Source organism: Manis pentadactyla, chromosome 7, assembly GCF_030020395.1.
Source record: "Manis pentadactyla isolate mManPen7 chromosome 7, mManPen7.hap1, whole genome shotgun sequence".
NCBI lineage: Eukaryota > Metazoa > Chordata > Mammalia > Pholidota > Manidae > Manis > Manis pentadactyla.
Window position 1 is genome coordinate 47522277 of NC_080025.1, and position 26884 is coordinate 47549160.

Consider the following 26884-nt stretch of genomic DNA (forward strand, 5'->3'; position numbering starts at 1 on the left):
GTTTAAATAAGTCCATAGGGGCAGGACCTAATACCATGTGGCTTGTGTCCTTACAAGAATAGATCAGGACACAGACACACACAGGGATGGCCACGTGAGGACACAGGGCTAGAGGCCCATCTAGATGCCCAGGAGAGGCTTCAGGAGGCCCTGCTGTGTGATACCTTGATCTAGGACATCCGGCTTCGAGAAGGTGAGGGAATAAATGTCAGTTTTGCAAGCTTCCCAGTCTGTATTCTGTTATGGTAACCCTGGGAAACTAATGCAGGCAGGGTGTGCTCCCAGACCAAACACACCAAGGCTCCATGTGCAGGAAGCGGGGATCCTCACGCATATTACAGGTGCACCCACACGCTCTCTTCTGGGCACCACCTGTCTTTAATCCACATGGTCCTGCAAACCCCCGATGTGGGGGTACTATTATTGCCTCTCCCTTCCCAGCTGCACTCATCTGAGGACGCCAGGCTGGTGAGCTGCAGAAGCCACATGATTAATCCCTGCTGGCCTCAGTACCTGCCTCTCTGGACACATGCACACAACAGTGAAAATACTTCCTGTCACCCCTTCAAACAAGCCAGGAGATGTGTCTGTCTCATCTGCACCCACTTTCATTAGCTAGTTCATGGGAATCACAGAATAAGGCCCTGTGTGCAAGCCGGGATGACTAGTTTGTGGAAATGAAAGGCAACAATAAGCAAACAAATACATTGGAAAACTTCTCCAAATGCTGTCAGGTGCTTTGCACCCCTTCGTGCCCCCCAAGCCACAGTCTTCTGTGGAGGGACCTCGCTCAGGTGGGCATGAGCAAGTGAGCATATGAAGGTAAGCAGCTGACAGGGAGGCAGCACCACCTGTTGGAAGGGCAAGTGGGACTCAAATACCCCAGGGTGTGACAGACCTAGCAGCTGCAAAGGGGTGCTGAGAAGCAGGCAGGAGTTACAAGGCATCAGATGGCCCACGTAAGCCTGAACTGGTGTCATGGCCACAGGGCCGGAAAGGTGGGAGAGAGTGGAGAGGTCCTTCCCAGCTAGAAAAAGGGAACTATAAATAAATTGAATGTTAAAGTTGATTTGTTAATTAAACCATCCCTGCTCTAACCTGTTTGGACTTTAGAATCCTCCTAGTTAATCAATCTAAACGAATGCCAAATCCAGGTCAGTTCAGAGTCTGCTCTGCCTCTGAGCCCTCCTCTGCAGTTTCCTTTTCATTCTAAATTCAAAATTGTTTTGTGTGCACACTCTAAAAGCCATGCACCACCTCCCATTGCCAAACGCAACTGGGCACATTAACATGTGCAAAAGCCCTCAGTTTACACTAAGCATTTCTCAAGGAGAACTGTCCACTGGCTCATGCAGGCCAGGAACTAATTAGCATTGCCCCCAAAAACCTACAGTAATAAAAGCAGAATCAATGAAATTACGTAGATAAAGTGGCATCAAATTTAACTTGAGCACATGAAGAAGAGTGTCTGAAACAGAGAGTATTTGATAGGGTGGGTGCTTGCCTGTGAGCTCACCAGCCACTGACTCTGAGCTCTGCAGGTCAGGGAGGAATGAGATGCTGCATCCCCAGGGGACCCGCAGGCAGATATTGTGGGTGGGAAGTGTTGGGGTCCGAACCTATCCACTGCTTTCTGAAAAGAAAGGTGGAAGAAAATGGAGAGAAAAGCATCCATGTGTGTGCAAGACAGAGAGCAGGTTGTCACCCACCCCCCACCTGGGGAGACCCTCCCATTCAGAGGAGGCCTTCAAAACTGATTCCCAATTTGCGTGACCCTCCCAGGGATGTTTTAGAAACGTGGGAAGGGGTATTTTTTGGTTGGCCCAGGGAATAGGTGTCGTAAAATGTAGGTTTTATTATTATTCAGGCATGGTGAGGCCAACAGGTCAGGAGACAATTGCCATTGAAAAAATAGTCTGTTACAGATCCCAGGAGGAGGGACATGCCTACCTCGCAGAGCCACATGGGGAAAGTCCTCCGACAGGCCAGGAGGCAGAGGAAGAGGGGAAAACATGAGCAAGAGCCTCTCCTGTGGTTTCCACAGAAAGGAACAGGAGAGGACACTTAAGATCTAGCCTCTAAGCACATTCCAAGGATCAGTAATTTCATGACTTAAAAAAAAAGGAAAATATTCACTGTCATCTTTGGCCACCTCTGTGTCTTCTTATTCTTAAATCTGTGTTGTAAAGATCTTGGCATTTTGATCTTTTACTCAGGAATAGACTCTGGTCTTGCTTCCTAACTACCCAGTAACTGAAAGCTGAGATTGGTGGCACAATCTCAAATAGAATATAAAACCTGCACTGGACCCTCCAAGGACAATGAGAAGGTGGGCACTCGCCACTCAAATGTGGCTCCCAGGCCCTTCTGTATTTGCTTCTGTGAGGTGTCAAATCCCATCTGATGGGAATCAACATGGTCGAGATTCCGGAACATGTGCAGCCTGATGAAGGGGTAAAGACATGCCCCTGGCAAGGTCCACCCAGGGGGATTTAGAGAGACTTAGAGTCTATGAGCAGAGCCTTGTGCCTGGTAGGATGTGGCAAGGAAGACCTGGTTTTCAAATAACTAAAAGCTCAAGTTCATGAGTAACTGTTGCCAGTGACATTAAGGAGTAGAAATTCACCATGAGAACCATGGGATTGCAGGCATGTGTGCATGGAGACAACAGGCAGGCACGCTGACCTTCCTCTAAAGGGAAGTCACAGTGAGGAAGCCTGAAGGCATCTAAGAGGGCACCAGTGACAGAAGACGGCCAGCAGACCATGGTTTTCCCAGTGCAGTGCGGGCAAGTCCACAGTGTGGCCCACAAGGCCCGGTCTTTCCTAAAGATCACCAAGTTTGGCATTTAGGTTGCCTGACCCCCCGAGGAAGACAGCTTTCCCTTATTCTCCAAACCCCAAGTTGGCCTTATTTACCTTTCAGGAAAACAGAAAATGCTCTTCTGAAAACCAGCTTGGCTGAGAGTCCCCAGCTGCATGAGGCCAGGGAGGCTGCACGTGCTGTCCCAGGTGGGCGTGCCTGCCACTGCTCAGTTTTCCTTGGCCCAGCCACCTTCCTCAGGTGCTCACCCAATTCCCTTTCTTGCCTTGAAATATGACCCAGAAAATGGCACGTCTGCACACTAGACACCTCCCTTTTTTTTTTTAATTTGCCACCTTACAAGCTTCCAAGTGTGCAGGTGAGCAGTGGGAAATCCACCACACTGTCGTGCAGCCAATGTGCAGAACTCTTCATCTTGCAAAGTGGAAACCGTCCCCATTAAACAACTGCCCCAGCCCAGGGCTGAAGAAGGAAAGCCCTCAGACCTCACACTGCTCTGCCTCTGACTTAAGCCTAAGGATCTGCTTCCGTGGGACTCCCGCCTAGTGCACTGGAGCGCCACAGAGGGGTGGGGGGGATTCCCAGCTAAGTGTCAAGAGTCCCCGTGTCCAACTTGAATAATGGCAGTATTGCCACCGGGTTCCTCACCCTGCAAGTCCTGATGGTTGCAAGGAAAATTCAGATCTTTCTGGATTCCTGGCTGCACTATATGCCTATCTCGGCATTGCTGAGGTCCACCTGTTGCTGCTGGTCTTTGTGCTCATCTGCAGACTCTGAGACATTGCCATGCCGTGTCCAAAAACAGGTTCTGTTTTATTAATTGTGTGTGCAAAGGGTGTGAGTCCCTTTTTTGGCAAATACAGGATTTCCTTCTCCTTGTGAATGACTGTTTCCTGCTTCCTTTGGTCTCCCTGCTGTCTTCCTAGCAGGCAGAGCACAGTCCTCGGGCCCAGCTGTGTGACCTCCAGGCTGACCCTGCCCCTCTTCCCTGCCCCTGGCGACCCCGGCTCCTCCCACCACCACCCTCACCTCCTGCAGTGTTTCCTCTCTCCCCAGTTTTTCCCACATTTCAAACCGACCTCGTAAGTGCAGCTTGTAACAGCCTTTCTCGTACTACTACTTTTTCATACCCAGCTGCTTCCCACCCAGTTTCTTTTCACTTTGGCTTTTTCCGGATCAATTTTTTTAATCTCTTATCTCCCATAGTCCACTTTTTCTTTAATTTTACTCGAACTATCAACACAATGCAATCTAAATTTTCCAAAATGAATCACACTTCTTTCTTATGCTCACTTTCTAGCTCTTGGGGACCATGTATTCCTGCTTTTATGCAAAAGAATCTTTTTAAGGACCCATTTTATTTGATTTTTACTCCTAAATGATGCATGACTCTACAAGTCTGTAATAGGATTTTGTGAACAGAATCAACTGTTTTTTTTTTCTTCTGTCACTCCATTTCCTTTTTGTAGATGAATGGAGTCTCTTATTCTTTAAATTCTTAATTTTAAAAGTTAGACACCTCTTCAAATATGCACTTGCTTTTGAACGCATAGAGCCAGAATCATTAAGTAATTTCAGCAAGAACATATACTACCATCAAAATGCTATTTTCTAAAGATTGGGAAAACTGTTTCTAAATATTTTATATCAAATGAACCAATCATAAATGTCACTTTTGCTTTTTTGGGGGGACCCAGGCACATGGCACTTGGGCGTCCTCCCCCACTAATTAGCAGGGAAACCATTTCTGCCCTCAGGTTGCCTCCAGGGTATGTTGGCCATGCCAGGTCAGAACCAGCAGCACTGGAGAAATCCCACATCCATGACACACTGACAGTGCTGGGTTTGGGGTGATGCTTGGCCTGCAACCCCTACACAGACCCCTCACTCTCAGCCTGGCTTCTATTGAGCCCCACCCCAGTGACCTAGTTGATAGCAGGTCCCCTCACCCTGCTCAGATGTTCTCTGAGCCCCTGCCTGACCGTGATCCCCAGGGGCCAACAGCACATGTGCCTCCAGGCCCCCATTCTGATGCTGGAACCAGGGCCTTCGCTGTCCAGCTGGCAGAGTACACCTGCTGGGGAGCTGTGTGGAGGCTCAGGGGTCCACCCAGCACCTGGGCTCTTCTGTCCTCCCATGGCCTTTGTTGTCTGACTGGGATTTCAGAAGCAATAGCTTATCCTCAAGTGTTCACAGCTGCCTTTAAGACACACCCTCGAGCTCCCTTTTCTGATGTCTTATTTAAAGAATAAATCATTATGTTAATATTCATGTATATTAGTTCACAGTGCTTCTACGTTTATGTTCTCATGTTTTAAAGTGCAGAATTCTTACCAGGAATCAAGTTGCTCAAGTACCACCCACATAAAAAATAGATGCCTGAATCCAAGAGAATTATCCAGCAAACCCAACCGAATGCCATGCCCACTTGCTCTGGAGACTGGTACATATTATTCCACTGAATCCCTGCAAGGAAGGGGAAGGTCAGAGTTAGAAACGCACATCCCCGTGCCCTGTAAGTTTCGGCAAGGTGAGTCCATTAGCTGTGGAAGCTCAAGCCTGGCTGAACGCAGCTAAAACAACACCAGGGGCAACACCACTGGTGATCACTCTTCAAATGAAATGCTATCTTGCTGAATTTCACATTTATTTCAAGAACAGCAGGTGGTGTTACCTTAAAAAACACTTTAATATCTAACATTTAGGGATTTTTTAAATATTGCTTTGTTTATATCAAGAATTATTTGCTTAATGAAAATGTAAATAAGCATATACACACATATATATGGAAAATAAGCATATTTTCTTAAATAAAGGAGACTCTTTGGAACTCAAACTCTAAATCACATTATTCTCTCTGCTTTTGGAGAATACATGAACAGGTTATATAAGATCTGGGGTGGGAAAGAATCATTATTTTCTTACAATATGTTTGTGATTTTTGGCTGGATTAAAACATGATTAGTTTTAAGAAAAGCATTCCTCTTTCTCAGTTTTCCTATGGAAGTAGCCTAGAACGCCATAAAATAGATGTTTTAACATAGTGTACTTACAGGAATTTGGTCCAAAAGACTCAAAGCCTGTTGATCCAAATTAGTTTGAGGATGAGGTTGAGGAATTCAGGAGGGATCATTCAGAGTTTCTCATCTGTTTAGCATAGCTGTAGTTCAGTACAGCTGGGAATAGGCCAACATGTTCTACTGAAAAGTATGAGAACTAGTGCTGAATCAGCCAGCAAATGTGACCACAGCCAGAGCTGGGTTTTACTTATGGCATATGTTGTATCTGTAAATGTTTACACAACACATCACAAAAAAACATACAAACATCTAAGAAATATAATTCTAGTCTAGCTTAGAGAATTTAGTTGTCAAAATCTCAACAGTGGTGAAAAATGCCACAACAAAGTTTTTAAAACATTGTTTTAGGCTGAATTAATAGGGATAAAACATATAGAAAATGGAAGAGAGAACTGTGCTCTATTCTACACTGGCTACACTGATTTCTGGACCCTAAATGCTTCTGGAGGAAGGATCCAGACAATCTGGAGGTAAAGATGAGAGCTGACAAATATGTGAATGACTGTCATGTGAAAGAGAGAAAACATTGGCAGGACAGCCCAGAAGACAGAGTCCAGTCCAATAATCCCTAGACTGTCACCATTATAACCAGTACGTGGGTGCACAGTCCATTCTTAGAAGAACTCAGCAGGCTGCTAAGCTGACCACATGTATGTTGGGTGTTTTAAGGAAGCCCCAAGTGCTGGCGGGGTGGCTGGCTGGACAGTGTCTGAAGCATGGATGCCATGGTCATTCTTCACTGTTGCTAATACCAGGGCAACTGGATGGTGGGAGGTGTTGGTATCAGCTAAGCCAAGTACCAGGATCTCAGTCCAGATTTCCACTTTATAATGAAGACCTTCCACTGTACCGCTTACAACACGGTGACTATAAATTTCCAAATACCTGAATCTCTGACAGCCACTTTCTAAAAATGTATTTCCATACCTGCTTCTTGTCCTTCCAGGAACGTAATGAAAAATACTCCTTGTCCAAAGGCGGTGGTGGAGAGGAGGCACTGCCCGTGGATGAGGGAAGGAAGAGAGAAGCGGCACGTTAGGTAGAAAATCCACAGCTCTAAACCCAAATAGAGAAGTCACAACACGTTCCAGCTCTAACGAGGCCAACCCATTTGCTCTAGGTGGCGATTTCAATATCTGAACCCGGAGACTGAGCTGAATGTCAGCCCACTCTGAAAGGCGTGATAACAAGCTGTTGTTTAATGTTAAAAGGAATTATTTTCTTTGCCGTAGTGCTTGAAGTGTCATAAATCCAATGCACTGTACACAGAAATGGGGAACGCAAAGCAGTGGAAAATGGAATTGTGCAATTTACTATTTTTTATTATGAAGTGAATGCCCTGGAGAACACTGCCAGCAGGCTGAGGGAATGCGTTCACTATTCTCCAGTCAGAAGAGAAGCATTGAAGGAAAATGTTACTCTATTTCCAGTGGAGAGGTCCTATGACAGAAAAAGAGCCCACTGAACTCTCACATCTAAAAATATAATGTACCAGAATTAGATGTTTTATTTACATGAAAACATTTGCACATGTAAAAAGGAAATCGAACTTTGTCTGCATAGATCCCTTCAATGTAAGCACTGAAGTAAAACCAAAATTAACAATGTTGGAAATTCTGGCCAGGTGGTCAGTGGTTTTTTTCTACATGTGAGAAGTATATTGGGAGGGGGCTAGTGGGGACTAAATATCCCAGCTGTTTTGATTATTCTGAAAACACCGAATTAACACTAACACAAAATTATTGCTGATGAATGATTACAGGTGTGACATAAGCTCATCAAAACTTATGAGCACACATCAATGTATAAAATCCTGATTAAATAGTGCATTTTTCATCCTGCATGTCTATCTGTACTGTGTGCATACGGCCAGTGGAAACCATGGAAGATGGAAGAGTTTGTTGATGTCAGAGAAAAACAATTTGGCTTTTTCAGAAGTTTTTTACCCTGAGGCTCTCAATGAGCAAACAAGGTGACCCCTCCCACCAAATGGGGATACCTAGCTGTCACCATGTCACGTGGGATAGTGACTTCTGATGCCCCGTAGCAGCCCTGAGATGTTACGTCTCCTGTACCTCCCCACTCCCTAGTGACTCCAATCATACCTCCCAAGGGACTGCGTTGTGAGAAATTCACCTGCCTGCATGGGAAGAAAACCTTCAGCATGATGCATATATTAGCAGTAATGCCCTGGCTCCGTGAAACTGTCCTGATGGTGCCTGTCCGTCCCCCACAAATGGATTGAGTCCCACTACACATCTGGCACTGTGCTCACGAGGCCAGTCATAAAGGAATAAATGAGTTTCTGCCTTCTTATATTTTATATTCAGACCTGAATATATACTAAAACTTTTTCAGGAGGCATATTTTAAGTGGATGAATGATTCTGACATTGCTAACAGAAAGACCTTTCCACTTAATGTAATGTAATTTATTATGCTTCAAGAAAAAAAATGCTGATTTTTTACTTCTAAAATAGCCTTGGAAATGTGTCTTTCCATGCATGACACAAAGACACACTGAAGTCCTATGCTTCCTTCAGGCTGTTACTGATTTCTAAATGTCTTTGGAGGACAGTCCCCATTACAGAAGAAACCCCAATTATAAGGGGCTTCCCTCCAGCAAAACCACTGTGGCCTCAAGGATCTACCCCTGAAGGCCTGCCTCTGTGGGAGAATAAAGAAAAGTAGGTATCAGAAAGCCCGCATAGATCTGAAAATGGCAAATTGAAACGTGGAGTGTGGTGACTTCACTCCATCTGATAGAAATGGCAGTTGTGTTTTATTTTGTGCTCTTACAGAGCCACCCACTTACCAGAAATGTCTGAATGACAACACTTAATTGGTTGCGTAGAACCAACAGAACTATGTAGGGCAAAAAGCTGATCATGTACACCAGGCTGGTACAAAGGGCAGCTGTGTTTGCTTGGCTGAAAAATGCACTCAGGAAGTAACTCAGCATGACAGCTGACACCCCAAAATCCAGGAGGAAGAGGAAAATGATACAGGCATTGCTGTGTGCGAAGATGCCGCTAGTCTTCAGAATGACGGCCAGAGCAGCGCTGCTCAGGGTCAGCATGGCCATGTTCTCCAGGAACCACGCCAGGAAGTGGGTCATGGGGTGTACCCCCATCATCCGCATGTACTGAGAAAAAAGAACACGGTGTTACCTCCCGGGAGCTGGAGAAGGAGCAGGGCGGGTCACGGGAAGAGAAAGCCTGCCAGGGGGGAACGCATGCGGCGCCCACACACCCGCCCAGAGATCCAGCCTGCTAAGCCATGCTGCCCAGCATCTCCTCAAGGTAGGCGTCTAATTATCAGAGCCCCTGAAAGAGTAGGTCATTGGGCATGTTAGGGGCGCGAGAGCAGAGAGCGGGCACTGCTGTAACAGTGTCAGCAGATGGGCAGGAGCAGGTCCTGGGCAGGAGCAGGTCCTGGGCCTTGCGTCCCACCCACGGCAATCTCCCTGGGTTTCTTTGTTTGCTTGACTTTTGTTGGTTTTGTTTCCTTTTTTGTTTCTTTTCCCTTTGGTTTCTGTCGGGTTTGTTTAATAAAAGTCTTCTGGGGGAATTACTGCAGAGGTTTCAGAATGTGTTTCCCAAAATAACGTATAACAGTAAAATTTATTCATACACTAACCCTACCGTTTGCTCATCTTTAACATCATGATGTCTTTGGGTGTGGGGCTGGTTACTTTCATTCAGGTGCACCCACAAGGACCTTTCATTCAGGTGCACCCACCCTGGGAGGCTGCCGGCCAGCAGCAGGCAGTCCACCAAGACCCCCGACCCTGTACCCAGGGGCCCAGTTGGACAAGAAAGAAACACAGAAATCCCAGAATAAGACAGTTCTAAATAAGTAAACATGCAAAACAATAGTGCACAGTCTAATCTACATTGAATGAAAAGCACATGCACCTTGCCGTGCTCTCCCTTTGCTTTAATGGATATTAAGTAAGTATATAATATGTGCCCACTGTCTCACCGCTTCCCTCTTCGCTGGGCTAAAGGGTGAGTGAACAAAACATCTTTCAGGCCTTTACCGGATACTTCTGTGAATTTTCATCCTTAAACGCAGTCTTGATAGTTTCAAATTTTAATATTATTAGGACCAAAACAGCAAAGCTATATATACAGACCTCTAACCCTAAATTCAGATGGAAAGTCTGCCATTGTATCTTCCTAGGTTGGACGAAAACTGCTGAATGAGCAGCACAGGCTTCCCCCATCCCCCTGTGCCTGCCCTTCTGGCTTCCTCACCTTGACAGGGAATACTTGTTAAACTCCAGCAGGGCTTGAGACTTCAGTATAAAATGATTTTCCTGGGGCAGAGATGCAGCTAGGCTGTTCACAGAACCCCAGCAGAGGCAAGGAAGGCCAAACAGACCCTGGTGAGTTGCAGGACAGGATTCATCTCCAAAGCCCGAACCTCCCCTCCTCACCTCCCGGGCAAGCTCCAAGGCCACGTACCTCTTCTATCTGGATCTCCCGCTCATAAACCAGCTTTCGGACCATGCTGGCAACAGACACCATCCATGTCAGCATCATTATCAGGGGGAAAAAGAAACCAACGTTGTTCAAGAATCTGTAAGGAAACAATTCAGTCAGCACCTGAGGGCAGGTGGAGCAGCTCTACCCAGAATCAGGCTCAGGGTAACATACCCGGGCATGACTTTTAGGTTATCCTTAAAGGCTACAGAGCACTTTCAGGAAAAAGAGATCCTTGGGCCATTCCAACAGGCTCGTGGCTTAGGCAGGACAGCTATTTGCTATCCTGATTTAATAGGTGTGCAAACTCACAAAGACACAACCAGTTCAAGGTCCCAGACGAGCCATTGCTCCTGCCGTCCTTTCTGACATCCTCTCAGGCGGAGCAGGTGGGAAGAAGGGGACATTTCATTAATGCATGACTACAATTTACCTGATTAATTGGGACCATTGTCTATCTTCAGTCAATGACATCCATTGATCATATATTACCACCTCTAAGATAAATGAAAACTGGCCATTGAAAGTCTCCAAAACTCAGCTTTCAACCCACTCTAATGGGGCTTCTCTTTCTAATGTGCACATAAAATGAACCTTGTCCAGGGTACCGATGACAGCCAGGTCTCAAATGCAATGGAAATGTTCTCATCATTCTCCATCTTGACTTCCCAGCTATGACTGAGATCATAGGACGGGTCCCTCCTTCTCTCTCCTTTGGGTTCCAGAACCACCCTCAGCTTTCTAACACCCTTCTCAGTCCCCCTTAGTGGAGAATTCTTTCCTTCCCTTTGCCAGTGGGCCTTCTCAGCCACCCTGGGCTCCATCCCCTCACCTTGTACCTCTGAGCTCTGGATCCAGGTGATTCCTCCCAGAGACCGACCAAAGGAACAGGCCACTTTGCTGGGCATGTGACACATGATGACCAGAGGAAGGTTCTGCCGTAAAGGATCCCACATCCTAGTACCACCCCCCCAGGGGGGCAGGGAGACTTAAACTAAGTCAGTGCAGAGATAGACAACATTATGACAAGTCTGTAAGAGAACAGTGTTCTTTTGGCAACAGAGAGATGGGAAGTTATTTCAAACAGGGGAGTTAGCCAAGGTAGCTGGATTTATTAAAGAACAAGGGAATACCAAAAAAAAAGAGTTTTGGAAGGGGGAGAGGGAAATTGAGGGGACATATCAGGTGTCTGGCTTTAAAAAAAAAAACTAAATTAAGCATAGACAGTGGTGCCAAGAGAAGAAGCCTATGAAGAGGGAGTCAGAAGCTACTACAAAGTTGCAGCAGTCAAGACAAAAGATAGCACCTGGAGAAGATGCTGGTCCTGGAGAGAGGAACGTCTCACTGGGCCCCTTCTGCAGAGCTTCCCAGAGCTCAAGACATCCCCTTCAGAGCATCATCTGCAGCGTGGACCATCCTGAGGACTAGCAGTGTCTGCCCTTCACACTGGACAGCGATCCCCTCAGGCAGGCCTCCCCCTGCACCTCCTCTGCTTGGCAAAGGCCAGCCACAGAGTGGAAGCCAAGCATTTGTTAATAAAACCATGAGCGAGTAAACAAGAAAAGGGAATTAACCACTATGCTTTTATTTCTTTTACTGATTAAGACAACTATAATGAGCCATCAACTTGGAGAATCACATTTTTAAGTTAAATACAGTTAACTTGCACTCTGTACAGTGGCTATTTGCAGAGGGCAGAGTGCTTTAGACTTTCAGTTTTGTGATTTTATGTTTTTTCTCGTCATTGTTTTCTATAGAGTTCAGTGTAGGTAGGAGTCTCCAATCAGGAAGTACCGTAAACCATATCCACTTGCCATCCCACAAATGACACCTATTTTCCCAGAGTGACACGTCTGGCACAGAGATGAAGCTCAGATCACTTGTAAAGTTAAAAACAATGAACACTGAATTTGTCCGGGGGGTAGGGTGAAAAAACTGTCTGTTCATGGGCTTTACTATTCTTTACTTAACAGCATTGGAATTGATGGCTATTGAACTCTATTCTTTTAGCAACTTGAATCTTACAAGAGAGCCAGTAAATATCATGCACAAATATTATCTTAGGATTCTAATTAGTAATAATTCTAGGATACTGCCTAGAATTCTGTAGTTATGTGTCAGGGGCTGTGATATGTATGTCCTATGGACCCCTACATCATTGTAAAGGAGAAAGTCATGAAAGACTCAGAATTGGATAAGTCCAGCGCTGGAATTTTTGGCACAGCCACCCCAGATCACAGAGAATGTCTGGACACCCTATACATACATGTCTGAGTGAGGCCATTTGGTAGAAATTAGATGGAATAAGAAATTGGAGATGAGAAATTGTACTCCCTGGCTATGTTACTCAGCTCCTTCCTGATTCAGAAACACTTCCCAAATCAGCAAGCGAAGGGAACAAGTTACATTCCAATTTCAATCAATGTTTGGAAATATTTGAAAAAGCTGCTAAAAATAATCATGTTCATGTGGGAGTCACATAAAAGAGTAGGTAAAAGAGCTGTCGGAAGCAAAGTGCTGCCCTCGGCAGATCCAGAATGTGCAGTCAAAACCACACTTGTGAAAGCCTAGGGGCACCCTGGGGGCACAACGCATAGAACAGCATGCCTTAAGCGGGTGCCAAGCTGCATGCAGAGTTGGGTGGCATCAGAAGCCATTCCTAGTCCTCAACCCTCCTTCCAGGGAAATGGGAGAAGGTCATGTGCAGAAAACCTGTATTTGCAGGAAGCATGCAGTCTTTGTGGCCATTGAAAGGAGAGCCTGTGAGCTGTGCAGCCATTAATATCACCTGGACCTCACCACTACCTGGACCCTCTTGCAAACAACTGGTCAAGAATATCCAGTTCATTCAAAATAAGTAATCATCTAGCACACTGAAGCAAGAAATAAAAGGTTATCAGAGTTACACAATTACTAAGAAATGAACACATACCAAGCACATGGTAACATGGAGATGAAAATAGTGAACATATTTTTTCCATCAATTTAAAAATTTTTTATAAGGCAACCCTTTCTATAAAAAAAACACCATTCAGCAGAATTTGTTACAATGATGAGATGGCAAGACAGCAAGATTTGAAATGTTACTGGAAAAACTTGGAAAGAAACAGAAGGAAAAAAACAGACATCAGACAACTGAACATAAAATTAGCCAAGGAGCAAGGGTGAATTGATGCCACACAGAATACAGTAAAGAGGCATAGAAAACAGACACAGAAACACAACTGGGGAAACAGAAATGAATAAAGTTTAAAAGAATTAGGGAAATTTTATTTGTAAGAAATACAGACAAAAGAAATTCATGCAATTGGAATCCCTGAGAGGGAAAACCAAATATACTGGAAGATAAATTGCAATGTTAGAATACAATAAGCATTTCCAGAAAAGAATATTTAAATTCACATATTGAAAGGTCTTATCTTGTACCATGGAAAATTGTCCTAGAATGATCAACAATGAAGTATGTCTTGGTAAATGTATAGAATTTGCAAGTTATTAGAAACTTACCCAAATTACCAGGTCATATAAAGGCAGTAAAATATCAAGGCAGCCTCAGATTTCTCCATAATAACCTTCAAGGCCAAAGATAATGGAGCAATTTCTATAAGATACTTAAGGAAAGAGTGAGCCAAGGGTTTCCTATCCAGCCAAACTGTCTTTCAAATATCAATCTTCTAAGAGTTTTAAGTAGGTAAGAATTCAGGTCATATTATCTCATGAGAGCTTCTTAAGGAAATTACTAGGAGACAAACGTCTGCCCACCAAGGACTAGGGAGTTACCATGACAGGGTAATGGTAAGCAACAGACATATTTTCCAGTAAAATTAAGACACAACCAAAAATGAAAATTAAGATTACAAGAAAGGCTGAAATGTTATGTTTCCTGAAATATAGAAATGATACAGCAAACAAAGATTGGCAGGTAAGAGGAAATGAGTCAAGAGCAGAAAACTCAGTAAGTGAAGGCCAAAATCAAAAGCTATCTGTTTAACACTGACAAATGTAGAATATAAGCATAGGCAGTTTTCACTACCCAAAGGAATACATGACATGAGATAACATACCAACTAAAACCACATGATGGAGAAGAAAAATCAATGGTAGAAGAGAAAGATTACTTCGTTTTTATTTCTCATGTTAAAAAAACAAATAAAAGGTTGATATTTTTTATATAAAGCTATAAGGTAACCACTAGAAAACAGTGAAGCATTGCTAACTATTAGTTTAAAAGCAAAATTATAACACAAGGTGTACCTATGACCATGTTTACATGAAATTTCATTTCACACGAGTAAACAACTAACCTCCCCTATATAAGAAGCTATATGAGGTACATAAGAGACACACCTGAAACAAAACGCTTCCGAGATGTTTAAATGAATGGACGAGCAAAGGCTTATCAAACAATGGGAATATGGGGTGGAGGCAGGGGGCATAGAAAAAGGAAGAAAGAAAGAAAAAGCAGTGGTCATTGATTTAATTCCATTACAAGGCACAATTAGGTCTGCAAAGCGTTAAAGAGAGCTCAAAACGCAGTTATGTATAACTGTGCACAAAGTAACACACCATCACCATCCCAAAGGCCACAGGAGAGGGGCAACCATACTGTAGGGACTACAACCCATCTGTCTTCCTCTAGGACAAATATAAAGGACACAAGTAAAGGACAGAGAATTCCTAAATATGGAAATTCATTTAGATCAAATTCTCTACTCTAAAAATAGGAGATTAGAAATTATTTTCAAGTATCCAAAAATCATTCAAAAAAGATTATGTATTAGTTGACAGAGAAAAAATTCCCTAAATCCAAAAAGTGAAAATGATAAAGATAATATTTTCTGTTAGCAATGTAAAATTAGGACTTAGCACCAGAATTTAGTAATTTAGTGTATGCTACAATTTTTGGATTTTGTCAATCTAAATTTTAAAATGCTACCACACTGTAATCTTAATTTAAATTCTTCTTATTAAAAGTAATCTGAGTAACTTCTCATATGCTTAAAATTCTTAAGAATTTCCACTTGGGAATTAAAAGAAACATTACTTAAACAGCTCTTGGGTCAGGAAGACAATAGAAATCCTTATTATAAGTATCTAGAAAACAATGAACTTTTAGCTGCATGTCAGATCTGGGGAACATAGTTATTAAAGTACTGGTTGAAAGAAAAATTGTCCCCTTAGGTAACAATATTAATTCAAGAAAAAAAAAGAACTCTAAAAATAATGAATTAACCATTGGCCTCAAGTATCAAAGAAACAATGTAATACGCTAAAGGCACCCAGACAAGGAGGTAATACCACTCAAAGCAGACGTAATGAATACGTTAGGAAAGACAAAAAAGAGAATTGATAAAGTCCAAATACGGTTTTTTGAAAAAATTAAAATAGGTGACTTGGATGGGAGGCAGTGGGGCAGCGTCCACACACAGGTATGCCCTGTGCCAGCATTGTGCATGGGAGTATGTGGACTTGCCAAACCTGGATGGAGGTGGATCTGCATCTGCTTTCTGGCTCCTGGTCTGTGGGAATGTAGGGCAGAGGGAGGAAGCCCAGGTGCACGCACTCTCTGAACACAGCACCGCCCGGAACTATCAATCCATCCTGGCCTTGGACTCAGGTGAGCACCTCTCACCCATGAGGCCCTGGGTCCCTGCCTGCTCACAGGGCCTCACCCTGTCTCCTGCCCAGGTCTCAGGCTCTCACAAGCATGGTCATCACTGAGTACTCCATGCAGAATACTCCACATTGAGTACTACACACAGAGAACTATACTCTGAGTATTCTAGCCTAAGTACAACATGCTGAGCACTGCACACTGAGTACTACAGAGTACTGCACACTGACTACTTCAGGCAGACCACTACACAGAGAACTACCCACTGAATATTCTATGTTGAGTACTCCATGCTGAGTACTCCACACAGCATACTATACTGAGTACTCCATGCCGACTACTACATGCTGAGTACTCTGCACTGAGTATGCCATGCTGAGTACTATACACTGAGTACTCCACACTGAATATACTGAACATTCCATGCTGAGCACTCTACCAATTAGCACCCCCATGCATGGTGAAGGGCCTGGCATTCAAACATTTCAGATCCCTGGCCCAAGTCCCTGTGACCAGCATGAGGCAGGCCTGGATCCAAAAGCAGCCTTTTCAGACGAGCTCTCTCAGGATTCCAAGCCTGAGATTCTAGAGGGATCCTGGCAGTTGAAAGCAACTATAGCCTTGAAAGGTGAGACAGAGGCAGGGCCCAAAGTGCTGAGAGGCCAAACTTAGAACTTGACTTACACTTCTGGGTCCAAAAAGCCTCCCCATCAGGAAGCACTCCTATACTGCTACAAAGGTCAGAGCCCCCAGTTCCAACTTGGGGGGGTGCCCCCACCACCAAGCAATTCTCAGGTACCAGTCCTACAACTCAGCTCACTGCTGACACAACCTGCCTGGAGACAGCATCAGACCCCTCAGCCTGAGGGCTAGTCCCACAGACCCTGCCACACATCCACTTGAGATGTCTCCAAGTGGTCACCTGGGCTTCTGACCAACGACTGGCTACACATTGGAGGTCCCCACAACCCCTCTTCAGGTTCCATGGATCAGCTAGAGTGGCTCACAGGACTCAGAGAAGCAGTTGACTCATTAGGTCACCAGTTAATTATAAAGGACATAACTCAGGTACAGCCAGACAGAGAAGATGCCCAGGGCCAGGTGTGGGGATGGGTGGAGCTGCCCTGCCCTCTCCAGGTGCCACTCTCCCCAAATCTCCACCAGGTTACTGTCTTGCCAGTGGGTTTCAGCCCCGGGCAAGTTCACTATGGATTCAGTGTGACCAAAGAAATGACAGGAACGTTCTTGGGGTGAAAAGGTTTATAGCCAACTTTATTCCTATGGTGGCAGGTCAATCACTAGAATCCTGTCCACTCTGCATGCAGCAAACTGATCTCTGCCTCTGGGCCTCTCTGCCCCCACAGCCGTCCCAGTCTCTGTCCTTGGTACTGCCACCACTCCAGCCTCTGCTCTCCTGCAGCCTTGCAGCCAGGCCACTGTGTCTCCCACAGCACTGGGCGGAGCTCTTTATAGAGAGTCAATAGCAACGTATTGCCCACACATGTGGAGTGAGAAAGCTGACCAGGGCCACGTGAGAATCCTGACCACAGGAACCTTCACTTTATCCACAGCCACCAGCCCAGAAGCACTCCAAACCCTGTCTTTTGGAGTTTTCATGGAGCTTCATTGCACAGGCATGATCATTTAGCTCACTGGCCATTGGAGATTGACTCAGCCTACAGGCCCTCCCCTTCCCAGGGGTCCGGGGTTGGGACTGAAAGTTCAACTCTCCAGTCACATGGTTGGTTTCCCTGGACACCAGCCCCCACCCTCAGGTGCTCCAAAGGTCACCTCATTCACACAAGACATTTTTATGACTCTCATCATGGGAAATTCCAAGGATTTTAGGAGCTCTGTTCCAGAAAGAGGGATGCAGACCAAATACATACCTCAGAGCACCACAACTGTGCGAGCAGCCTAGAGGTTCACTGGGCCTCACCTCCCCCAGAGCAGGAGCATCTCAGTCTCCATCCTTCCCACTCCCAAGTAGCCCTCTGAATGTACAGTATGGACTGCAGCAAGCAGTGAGTGCCTGAGGCTCAGAAATGCACACTTCTCATCTCCGCCCCCCTCCCTGCACCTAGAAAAATGCATGTCACACAGTGGGAAGGAAATTCACCAAAAAGATGAATGGAGGAATAAACAGGCGTGTGAGTGAAGGCCCTGGAATGGCCTAGTGAATAGGCATTCCTAGAGAGGGCCTTTGGAATTGGCTGGGATGGTTCTTCCCTGCGGAGCCACAGCATTGAGTCCAGGACGGCTAGTACCTCTGCCCTGGCTAAACATCCCCCCATTCCCATGGTGACCCTCAAAACACCAGCATGTACTCAGTCCAGAGCCCTCTGAACTCCGAGCTCTGATTAGGACAGAAGGAAGCATCAGTCTGCATGGAGCCTGAAGGACAGGACGGTGGAGGGACCGGGGCTCACAGGCTCTGACCCAAAGTGCCGGGAAGTGGGGATTGAGAGCTGCAGGGGCTGAGGCTGCTCAGAAGGTGTGAGGCTGGGGAGTGCCCGCCAGTCGGAGCCTCAGCGTCTGGAGCTGTATTTATCCTCCCGGGTTCCCAGAGGGGAAAAGACAGGAGGAGCTTGAAGATGTGACAGCACATAAGAGAGGCATTATTTTTGCTGCCCTGGATGGAAAGAGTGTGGAGAAACCAGAAACCATTCCTTGAGGCCTTTACAGAGCCCTTCCCAGGGGTAATGAGCACCGACCTTTGGGGGCTTGAGAAAGAAAAGGGTTAAAAATATTGTGACTGTAGTGCCTCCAGCTCCAATTAGGCATGTTCGCTCTCAGTGGGACGGAGCAGCCTGGGGCAGGAAGGGGCAGCAGAGGACTCCCGGCTCTCAGTGGAATCAGACACGGGAATTTCTGCTGGAAACAACAGCTATTCACTAAATGTAAGGGAAAGATGTTTAATCCATTACTTGGGGAAAACCCCGGGAGAAGGAAAAGACAAATGCATGAAGTGAGAGGTCCTCTCCCTGGTCTGTTTTGGATCAAGCTGATTTTTTTTTTCTTTGGAAAGCAGGATTCTGTCATTTCAAGCACGAACCCCTGTCAACCTGTCACTCTTGGCGTCTCCCAAGACAAATCCTCATCCAGATGCAGCAGCGCCCGGGGGCAACACTCAGCCGCGGGCTCCCTCCCTCTCTCTGGCGGCTCCCATCCTGGGAATTAAAGTGCCTCAAAGCAATGCAGGAAATAATAGGCACCCTTTCAAAGAAATAGGCTTTTGTACATAAAGCAATTCTAGAGGGCAGTTGTGTTTTTCATTTTTCTGCAAGCCTTTGTATTAACTTGCCATAGTCTTTGAAGCAATATATTAACATTTGAAATTCTTTATGGTCCTGAAGCACACCACAGCTCCTATTATAAAACCATCCTGTGACCATGAGCCAGGAACCACAGGCTGGAAGGAACATCGGGTTTCCAGGACTCCTGCTCCCATCCCAAGAACAGTTCCCAGTGCTTGGCTTCAAAACATGACTTGCATGGGCTGCTAACAAATAGCAAGAGAGAGAGCAAGGGGGTGGTCTATGTTCAAAGGTGAGAATGCTTCCTGAGGTCAAGTGCACAGACATGGTGGTCACTAGTCAGATTGCCCGGTGGTCAGTTCCCCCCCTGTCCAGGTATCCCCCACCACACACCACAGTTCTGCCCTCTTGCTGGACGATTACAACAGCATCCTACATTAAAAGAATAAAGATGAAAGAGCCTTCTTCTGCCCAAATTTCCTCTTCTAAGAGCCACTGCCCTCTTCTCTTGGCAACAATAGCAAACTCCTGGGTTTGGATTCAGCCTCTAGTCCTGCTCTAATCTGCCTCCCATCCCCTCCTCAGCTGCTGCTCTTAGTGAGTCCCCATGACCTAGGACCCATCTGCACTCCCTCCTGGAGCCACTCACTCTCCATCCTCCCAGGCTTCCCCCTCCCACCTGCTCTTCTTCATTTCCTTTACTGAAACTCCCCCAGGTGGGGACCCCAGGTCTGAGCGTGGGCCTCTATCCACACTGCCTCCCATGGGAATGCCAGCCAGTTCCACATTCTAAATACCATCAAAACAGTGAAGACTCTGAAATTAATGTACACTGCTGGATCTCTCCAGCCTCCCAAAAAGTCCATCTCCATGTTTTTTCTGGTCCCTAAAGGCAATCAGATGTGTTTGACCCTGAATACTTATCCTCAGCCCCCAAACCTTCCCCACCCACAATGGTTCCACCAAAGTTCAAGGTCACTCCAGCAACCCTGTTACATGATGTTCCCCTACATGCCCTCTCCAGTCTGCTGCCTCTCCCTTCTGAATGCAGCCAGACTCTCACCACCTCCCCACAATCCTGCTACCACATCTGGACCAGCCCCACCATCTCTCATCTGGGCTATCACATCAGCATCCTGCCTGATCTCCGTTCCACAGTCACCCTCCACAGACTCCTCTCCCCACAGCCTTTTGTATCCTAAGTCAGATGGTGTCATTCCTTCTTAAACCTTCCTCAGCTCATGTATCGTTCAGACCCCATGCAACCCCATCTGTAGGCTGCTCTCTGGTTTCACCTCCGGCACTCTTTCCCTGTGCCCTCTGCTCCAGTGACCTTTCCCACATACCAGCCGCCCCTGCGACGGGGCCTTTGCACTGGCTGTTCCGCAGGCCTGCACACATTTCTCTGTGCTTCTGTAACACTCCAGGTCTTTGCTCTGTTAAGAGACAGCAAGTCCAGCACAGAGCCACTTGTCCTAAGCCCCAGATCAGCAAACCAAGACTAAACACCAACCTAACCACAGTTCCAACCACCCAGGAATGTGACCTTTAACCTGTCAACCTGGAATTACCTAAATAATCCTCCCAATAAATGCCTTCCTTTTCCCTAGAAGTCACCTTGCATGAAACAATACATTCTTTGCAAATAATTACCTTTTTTCACCCCTTTTGCCTTTAAAGACTTTTCTACAGCTTGGCCAAGCTCCTTTCTATTTTCTGCCTGATTCATGAATTATTGAATAAAGCCAATTTGATCTTCAAATTTACTCCACTGAATCGCTGTCGTTTAACAGATGGGATGGTACAGTCCTGGCAAGGTCGATCCTAACCACATTACATAACTTTCAAAATTCAGTATAAGTTTCTTCTCTCCTAATCTTCAGACTCCTTCCCTGGACTGTAAGTGCCCCAAGAGCAGGGGGATTTTTACCTGTGGCCTTCACTGATTCACCCCAAACCCAGAGATTGACGAGTAGCACACAACTATAGTTGAACACATTAATAAATGACTGAATATATAACTCATGCAGAAAGTAGCAGGGAACCACATAACATTTCTAAGCAACTGTGTGCAGTGGTCCAAACTGTGCTTCAGTTTTAACTCAGGTGGCCAAGTGCCAGCTTCCTGGACAATCTCAGATGATGTCAAACACTTGCAAGCACATCAAGCCTTAAGAAATATGCACTTTATCTTCAAGGAGTGAAAGACACACCTTCATCTTACTCAGGTTCCTTCCCAGCCCTCTCTCATCCCTGCTTATCAAGCACAATGGTGGGTAGGAATGGAAACGGACCATGTGGGCCATCTCAGACTTCAAGCTCTTTGGAGGAACGTATGTTTTTCTTCCCAACACACCTTTCTGGGAAGCATCCTGTGTCAGGGGATGAGCTCCCCTCTTCCTCCTGTGAACAGGAGGGGAAGGAATGAACAGGTTCCCATCCCCTCTTTCAGGGTGGGCATCACAGCATACTTTGGGGATAGAGGCTTTCAGAGTGAGGTTTTCCTGAGAGTCACCTAAAAAAGACAGCATCCTGAAAAGTGGGCTTCTCTGAGAACCTAAAACAGGTCATTAATTTTCACATCTTGCTATTTGGGTTGGTGTGCAGTTTCTGTGCATGACACCTTGCTGAGGACAGCCTTCTTCGTGATCTCTGCTCCTGGTGCTATCACCTCCAAGAAAAACGATTTAAGGAGCAGAAGAGCAATAGTTGAAAATGTTCAAAGCCAAAACTGTCATTGCTTTGAAAGGAAAGAAAAGCTCTCATTTTACAAAGAGGAAGGTTAAGAGATTTACCGGTGATTTGCATAATGAGGTGGCCCTGGGTTAAAAGGACCCCATCTCTTTTTTCCTGACCCTTTGTTCTCCCCACTTCATTCAGTGAGTCAGCCTTTGATCCTGCCAAATGGGAAGGCTCTTCCCTCCTCATAACCCTCATTTTTATCAGACTGTGCTGATGAGCTACATGGAGGACATCAAGACAGAATGGAGTTAGGACGTGGAGCCTCCCTTCTGAAAGAGTGGCCAACCACCTGGCTTCTGCTCTGCAGTGCGCTACTGGAACCGCCCACCACCTGCGCTCACACCAAGCAGACCCCACATGGTCCCTCTGACACCACGGAGCTGCCCGCCGCCTGCCTTCACACAAAGCAGGCCCCACGTGGTCCCTCTGACACCCTCCCTCAGGGACTTGCTTCTTCCTGTGCAGTCTAGAAAGAGCAGAAAGATTATGAACCCCTGCAGCTTGGGTCCTATAGTGTGGGCATGGAGGATGCCACAGCCAGGCCCCAGTCCCAGAAGGCAAGGAGGACATGCCATTAGGAGCAGCATTCATGGAGGCAGAGCTCACAGCCCAGCAATAGGCTCAAAAGCTTTTCACCATCAGATGTTGCCCAGGCATGAGAGTCCCAGGTGGGCCACATCTTCCTCCACTTCATAAACCCCACCTGCTCCAAGGCCTATGGGACTGTCCAAGTCTTGTCCCTCAGCTGCTCCAGCCCTTGGCGGGAGAAGGGACAATCAGCCCCCACCCCCTTCACACAATTTCACCTTATTAGATCAGTGGCACACAGACATTTTTTAAGGATTCACCCTGAAGAGGAAATAACTTCCGTATTTCCACAGTCAGGTGGGGGCCATCTGGAGTCAGACGTGCAAAGTCCCTGTCAATATTGTTCAAATTCACTCTGAAAGGTCTTTAAAGCTACAGATTCCAGGTGTCAAATCTGAAGTTCCACATGGTAACATTATTGCAACAATTATTCTTCAGGGATATAAAAAAAATATGAACCGTAAGAAATTAAAAGGGGATGGATTTCCTTTGCATGTTCTTTGGCATGACTATAGAGAAGCTCCGAGATTTGTCCTACCCAGTTTTCTGATTGCAAAGCCCTTCCTTCTCCCTGCAAGTGGGCACATGGGGAGAATGTGGCTGATGCAGCTACTCACAGGTCGCTGGTGTGGCAGGGGTATGGGATGGCCTGCGCCTGCACTGCTGGCCCCACAGCGCTCTGCCCTGTCTGTGCCAGGATGATGGCCCTTTCAACCATGTCTTGCAGAGGGACAAAGATGTAGTTGTATTTGAACCCACTGGCTGGTAGGCTCTGTGGATGGAACTTCCAAAGTGGGTTTTTCACCAAATCCGTTCTCATGCTGTATAAGACACTGGTCCGGATTGTGTAGGTGACATGGGGTGGCAGCTGGCCAGACTCTGACCTGAAGTTCTTGCCAACAAAGGAATTGTTGAATATGATACCTGATGGCAGGAAAGGAAGAACAATGGCAGGTTACAACCTGGCAGGGACTCGCAGGATGCAATGCGGGGCCTATGGAAGCTGGATGGACCGTGAGACCCTACACTGCCCTCTGTCTCAGAAGGGCACAGAGGCAGTGGGTGGTGAGTGAGATCAAGGCCTCCAAGCTCCTAGCCCAACACTTTTTTTTATTTAGTAAGACCACACTGTGGTATCACTAATACAAAGCAATTTGCATTTCTTGAAAAATTGCACCAGGCTGCTCAGATAATCAGGCTATCCTTCTCAAGGATTACAGACACATTCCTAAGAATTGGTACCTTTAAGATTATCTGCCATTCAAAATGTGAACATATGGATTCTGTGTTCTGGCATGTGGATTCTTTAGATTTCATATATAACACCTGTTATGGGTTGAGCTGTGCCCCCCCGAAATTCATATGTTTAAGTCCTGATGCCTAGTATGTCAGAATGTGACCTTATTTGGAGACAGGGTCTTTCTATAGGTAATCAAGGGACAATGAGGTCATTAGGGTGAGCTCTCATCCAATCTGACTGGTGTCCTCATACACAGGGGACATTTGGACAAGGCATACATGGAGTGAAGGCAATGAGAAAGCCCGGAGAGAAGGCAGCCATCTGCACCATGGACAGAGGCTGGGACGGCTCTGCCCTCAGCCTCAGGAGGTATCCCTGAGGAACCAGCCCCCCCACAACACACACACACACACACCCTGATCGTGGGCTTCTGGCCACAACCGTGAGAAAATAAACCTCTGTCGCTTAAGGTCCCAGTTTGTGGTCCTTTGTCAGAGCAGCCCTAGAAAACTAATACAAACCGAAATAAAAAATAATTCAGTGTTTACCCAGAGTGAATATCAGACCACATCATATTTATCTGAAATAAGTGAACTATTAACAGAGGAGTTGAATTGGCTGTTTTCCTCTCTCTCCCCACCTCCAGGAGATCAAGAGACTATTATAAAAATCAAGTGATGGAGAAAACCAGAGGATAAATCTAACCAAGAAAAGTACAATTGATCATGTGATCCAGCCACAAAATGACACCACATACTAATAAAACCAGATGCAGTGAACATTGCTGGGCTGGGGTGCTAAGGGTGTCATGGACCAGGCCCACCTTTCCATCAGCTCCAAGTAACTCTCTGCTGTATATTATTTTATCTGGAAAGGGCTTCTCTTCTTCCTGAGTTACTGTCAGATGCTTTTGGGAAGAAATATGCAAAGTGACAACCTATTGGAGCCTGGGCCTTCGTGAGCAGATTTCTGCCTTGAATACTTACTGGCCAACAAGCCATTCTGCTGCATGAGCTCGTGCGCCTTCAACTCTAGGGTAGAGACAGACTCCAGGGCCTGGAAGCGGTTCAGCATCACACAGGATGACAGATTGACCAAGACACGGCCCAGGAAATGAATGCGTGTGGTGCCCACACTGGTCAGCACCTCATCCAGCATCGCTCCTGGGGGAGTAAACACAGGGGGCATCACAACAGCACAGCATCCATGGCTGCTATGGTGGCATTGTGCAGAGAAATGCAGAGTCACACCTAAATTCCTTCATGAAGAAACCAGTCCAAAGAGTCACATTTGTTCATGTGCAAAATTTGTTTCATACTTGCTGCATGTAAACTCCACTTTGGAAGCATGGTCTCTGAAATGCTGATTCTTACACAGAAATGAAAAGGAAAGAGCCTATGCTCAGGGGATGTGGAACGGTGGCCATTGGAGAGGACACACACCAGAGGGAAGCTGTGAGCAGGGCAAAGATGCTCTCAGGGACATTGCAGCAAAAATGTCAGTGCTCCCACCTGGATGCAATGTTCCCACCTGGAAGCAGTGCTCCCACCTAGAGGTGGTGCTCCCACCTGGAGGCAGTGTTCCCACATGGAGGCGGTACTCCCACATGGAGACAAGCAGTTGAACAAATGCACCTTCACTGAGGCAGCAGGCACAGTGCGAAAGCCATCCATCCATAACATTAACTTCACAAAAACAGTAAGTAAGGTGCATTAACACAGGAAATCAAACCAGGCTGTGCTCTCTGACCCAGTTTGTGCATTTGAAATGGAAATAGAGCAGGAAATTAAAGGTGGCCACATCCTGCCATTGAAGCTGAGCATCAAACATTTTTCAGGACAAAATAGCAAGAATGTCTCAATACTTTAGCTCTGGGTTCTGGGAGGAGCTGGTTCACAGGAGAGACATGGAAAAACCAACTGTCCCAGAGTCAGGCAGTGTGGAAGGGTGCCCAGGACACAGCCCAGAGAGGGATAGTAGCCATGAAAGCTCTCAGGATCCCCAGCTGAGGAACGGAGCCCCTCAGGTTTGCTCTACCCACAGCCCCTCAGCGGGAGATGCCATCACGGCCCAGGGTCACCCATGCAGCCCACATGCCATACACACAGCCACACCATGCCCCTAGGCCTCACTCCTTAATGAGGCCCTGAGAGTCTTTGACTCAGGACTTCATGAAGAAAATAAAAGAATTAATCAGGAAATGGTGAACATACATGAGATGTTTTTACACATCCACAACACACACACAAACACACAGCAAATCAAGAAGCCATGGAGACAAAATTACAGTGGGGAGCAGCTGTTAGCCACCAAGTCATTTACCCAGCTGCAGGGACCTTATTCCAGTCCCAAGGAACAGGTGGACACCAGCTACCTCTCAAACAGCACCTATAAAGGTGCAATTAGCTTCCACCCACTTGACCCAAATCTATCAGATTGAACAGAACCATCAGCTGGGACACATCAAGACAGAAAGAAATGGAGAAGTGTGACAAGACCCTCCTGAGAACAGCTGGCAACTATAGATGGCGTTTCATCTTTACAATGCCTTTTAAGTTTGCCAAAGTGTACATGTGTTTTGTGGCGAGTGTTGACTGACCAACATTCTAGTTATGTTATTAGTCTAGTCTTGTCTAGTTGCTCTTAAATACATGAAGTCCATTCTGTACCCAACAAATCCTGTTGCTCGTTCCTGGGAGCACTGTAATCCCATGGTTCCTCAGTAGCCCCTGTGAACCTGGCTCCACCACCTGCTCCCCTGCATGTCCTGGGGGCAAGCACCCCCCGTGAGTGAGGGCTTGTCACCATGGTGTCCCCTGCTCCACACTCCAGCCTGCACATGCTGGAGCCCCAGTGTCAGCAGCCAGTGTCCTGTGCAGAAATGGTCACACAGGAATCCCAGAGAGTCTTCAGTACCAACCTTGACTTGTTCCTTCTCCAAAGACTGGGGCAGCCTCTCGCCTTTGCACCCTGTCACTTGCCCTCCATTGTACAGCAGCAGATAATGAGCCCTCCCTGCCTGCCCTCTGTGTACAGGCACTGCCCTCTGCAGGC

The 26884-nt window shown here is 46.3% G+C and overlaps 1 protein-coding gene across 2 annotated transcripts in view; it reads right to left on the minus strand.

The window, feature by feature from the left end:
* ABCA13 (ATP binding cassette subfamily A member 13) overlaps positions 1-26884 on the minus strand; it is a 390923-nt gene that overhangs the window by 222508 nt on the left and 141531 nt on the right. For both annotated transcript variants that reach the window (XR_008998757.1, XM_057505338.1), the window contains exons 30-35: positions 24817-24993; positions 23208-23514; positions 10372-10486; positions 8718-9047; positions 6831-6900; positions 5158-5289 (exon numbers count right to left, since the gene is read on the minus strand). Coding sequence is in view for 1 of the 2 variants with exons in the window: in XM_057505338.1 (XP_057361321.1) it covers positions 5158-5289; positions 6831-6900; positions 8718-9047; positions 10372-10486; positions 23208-23514; positions 24817-24993 (1131 nt within the window). In the remaining variant the exon portion in view is untranslated. The remainder of the gene's footprint in view (positions 1-5157; positions 5290-6830; positions 6901-8717; positions 9048-10371; positions 10487-23207; positions 23515-24816; positions 24994-26884) is intronic.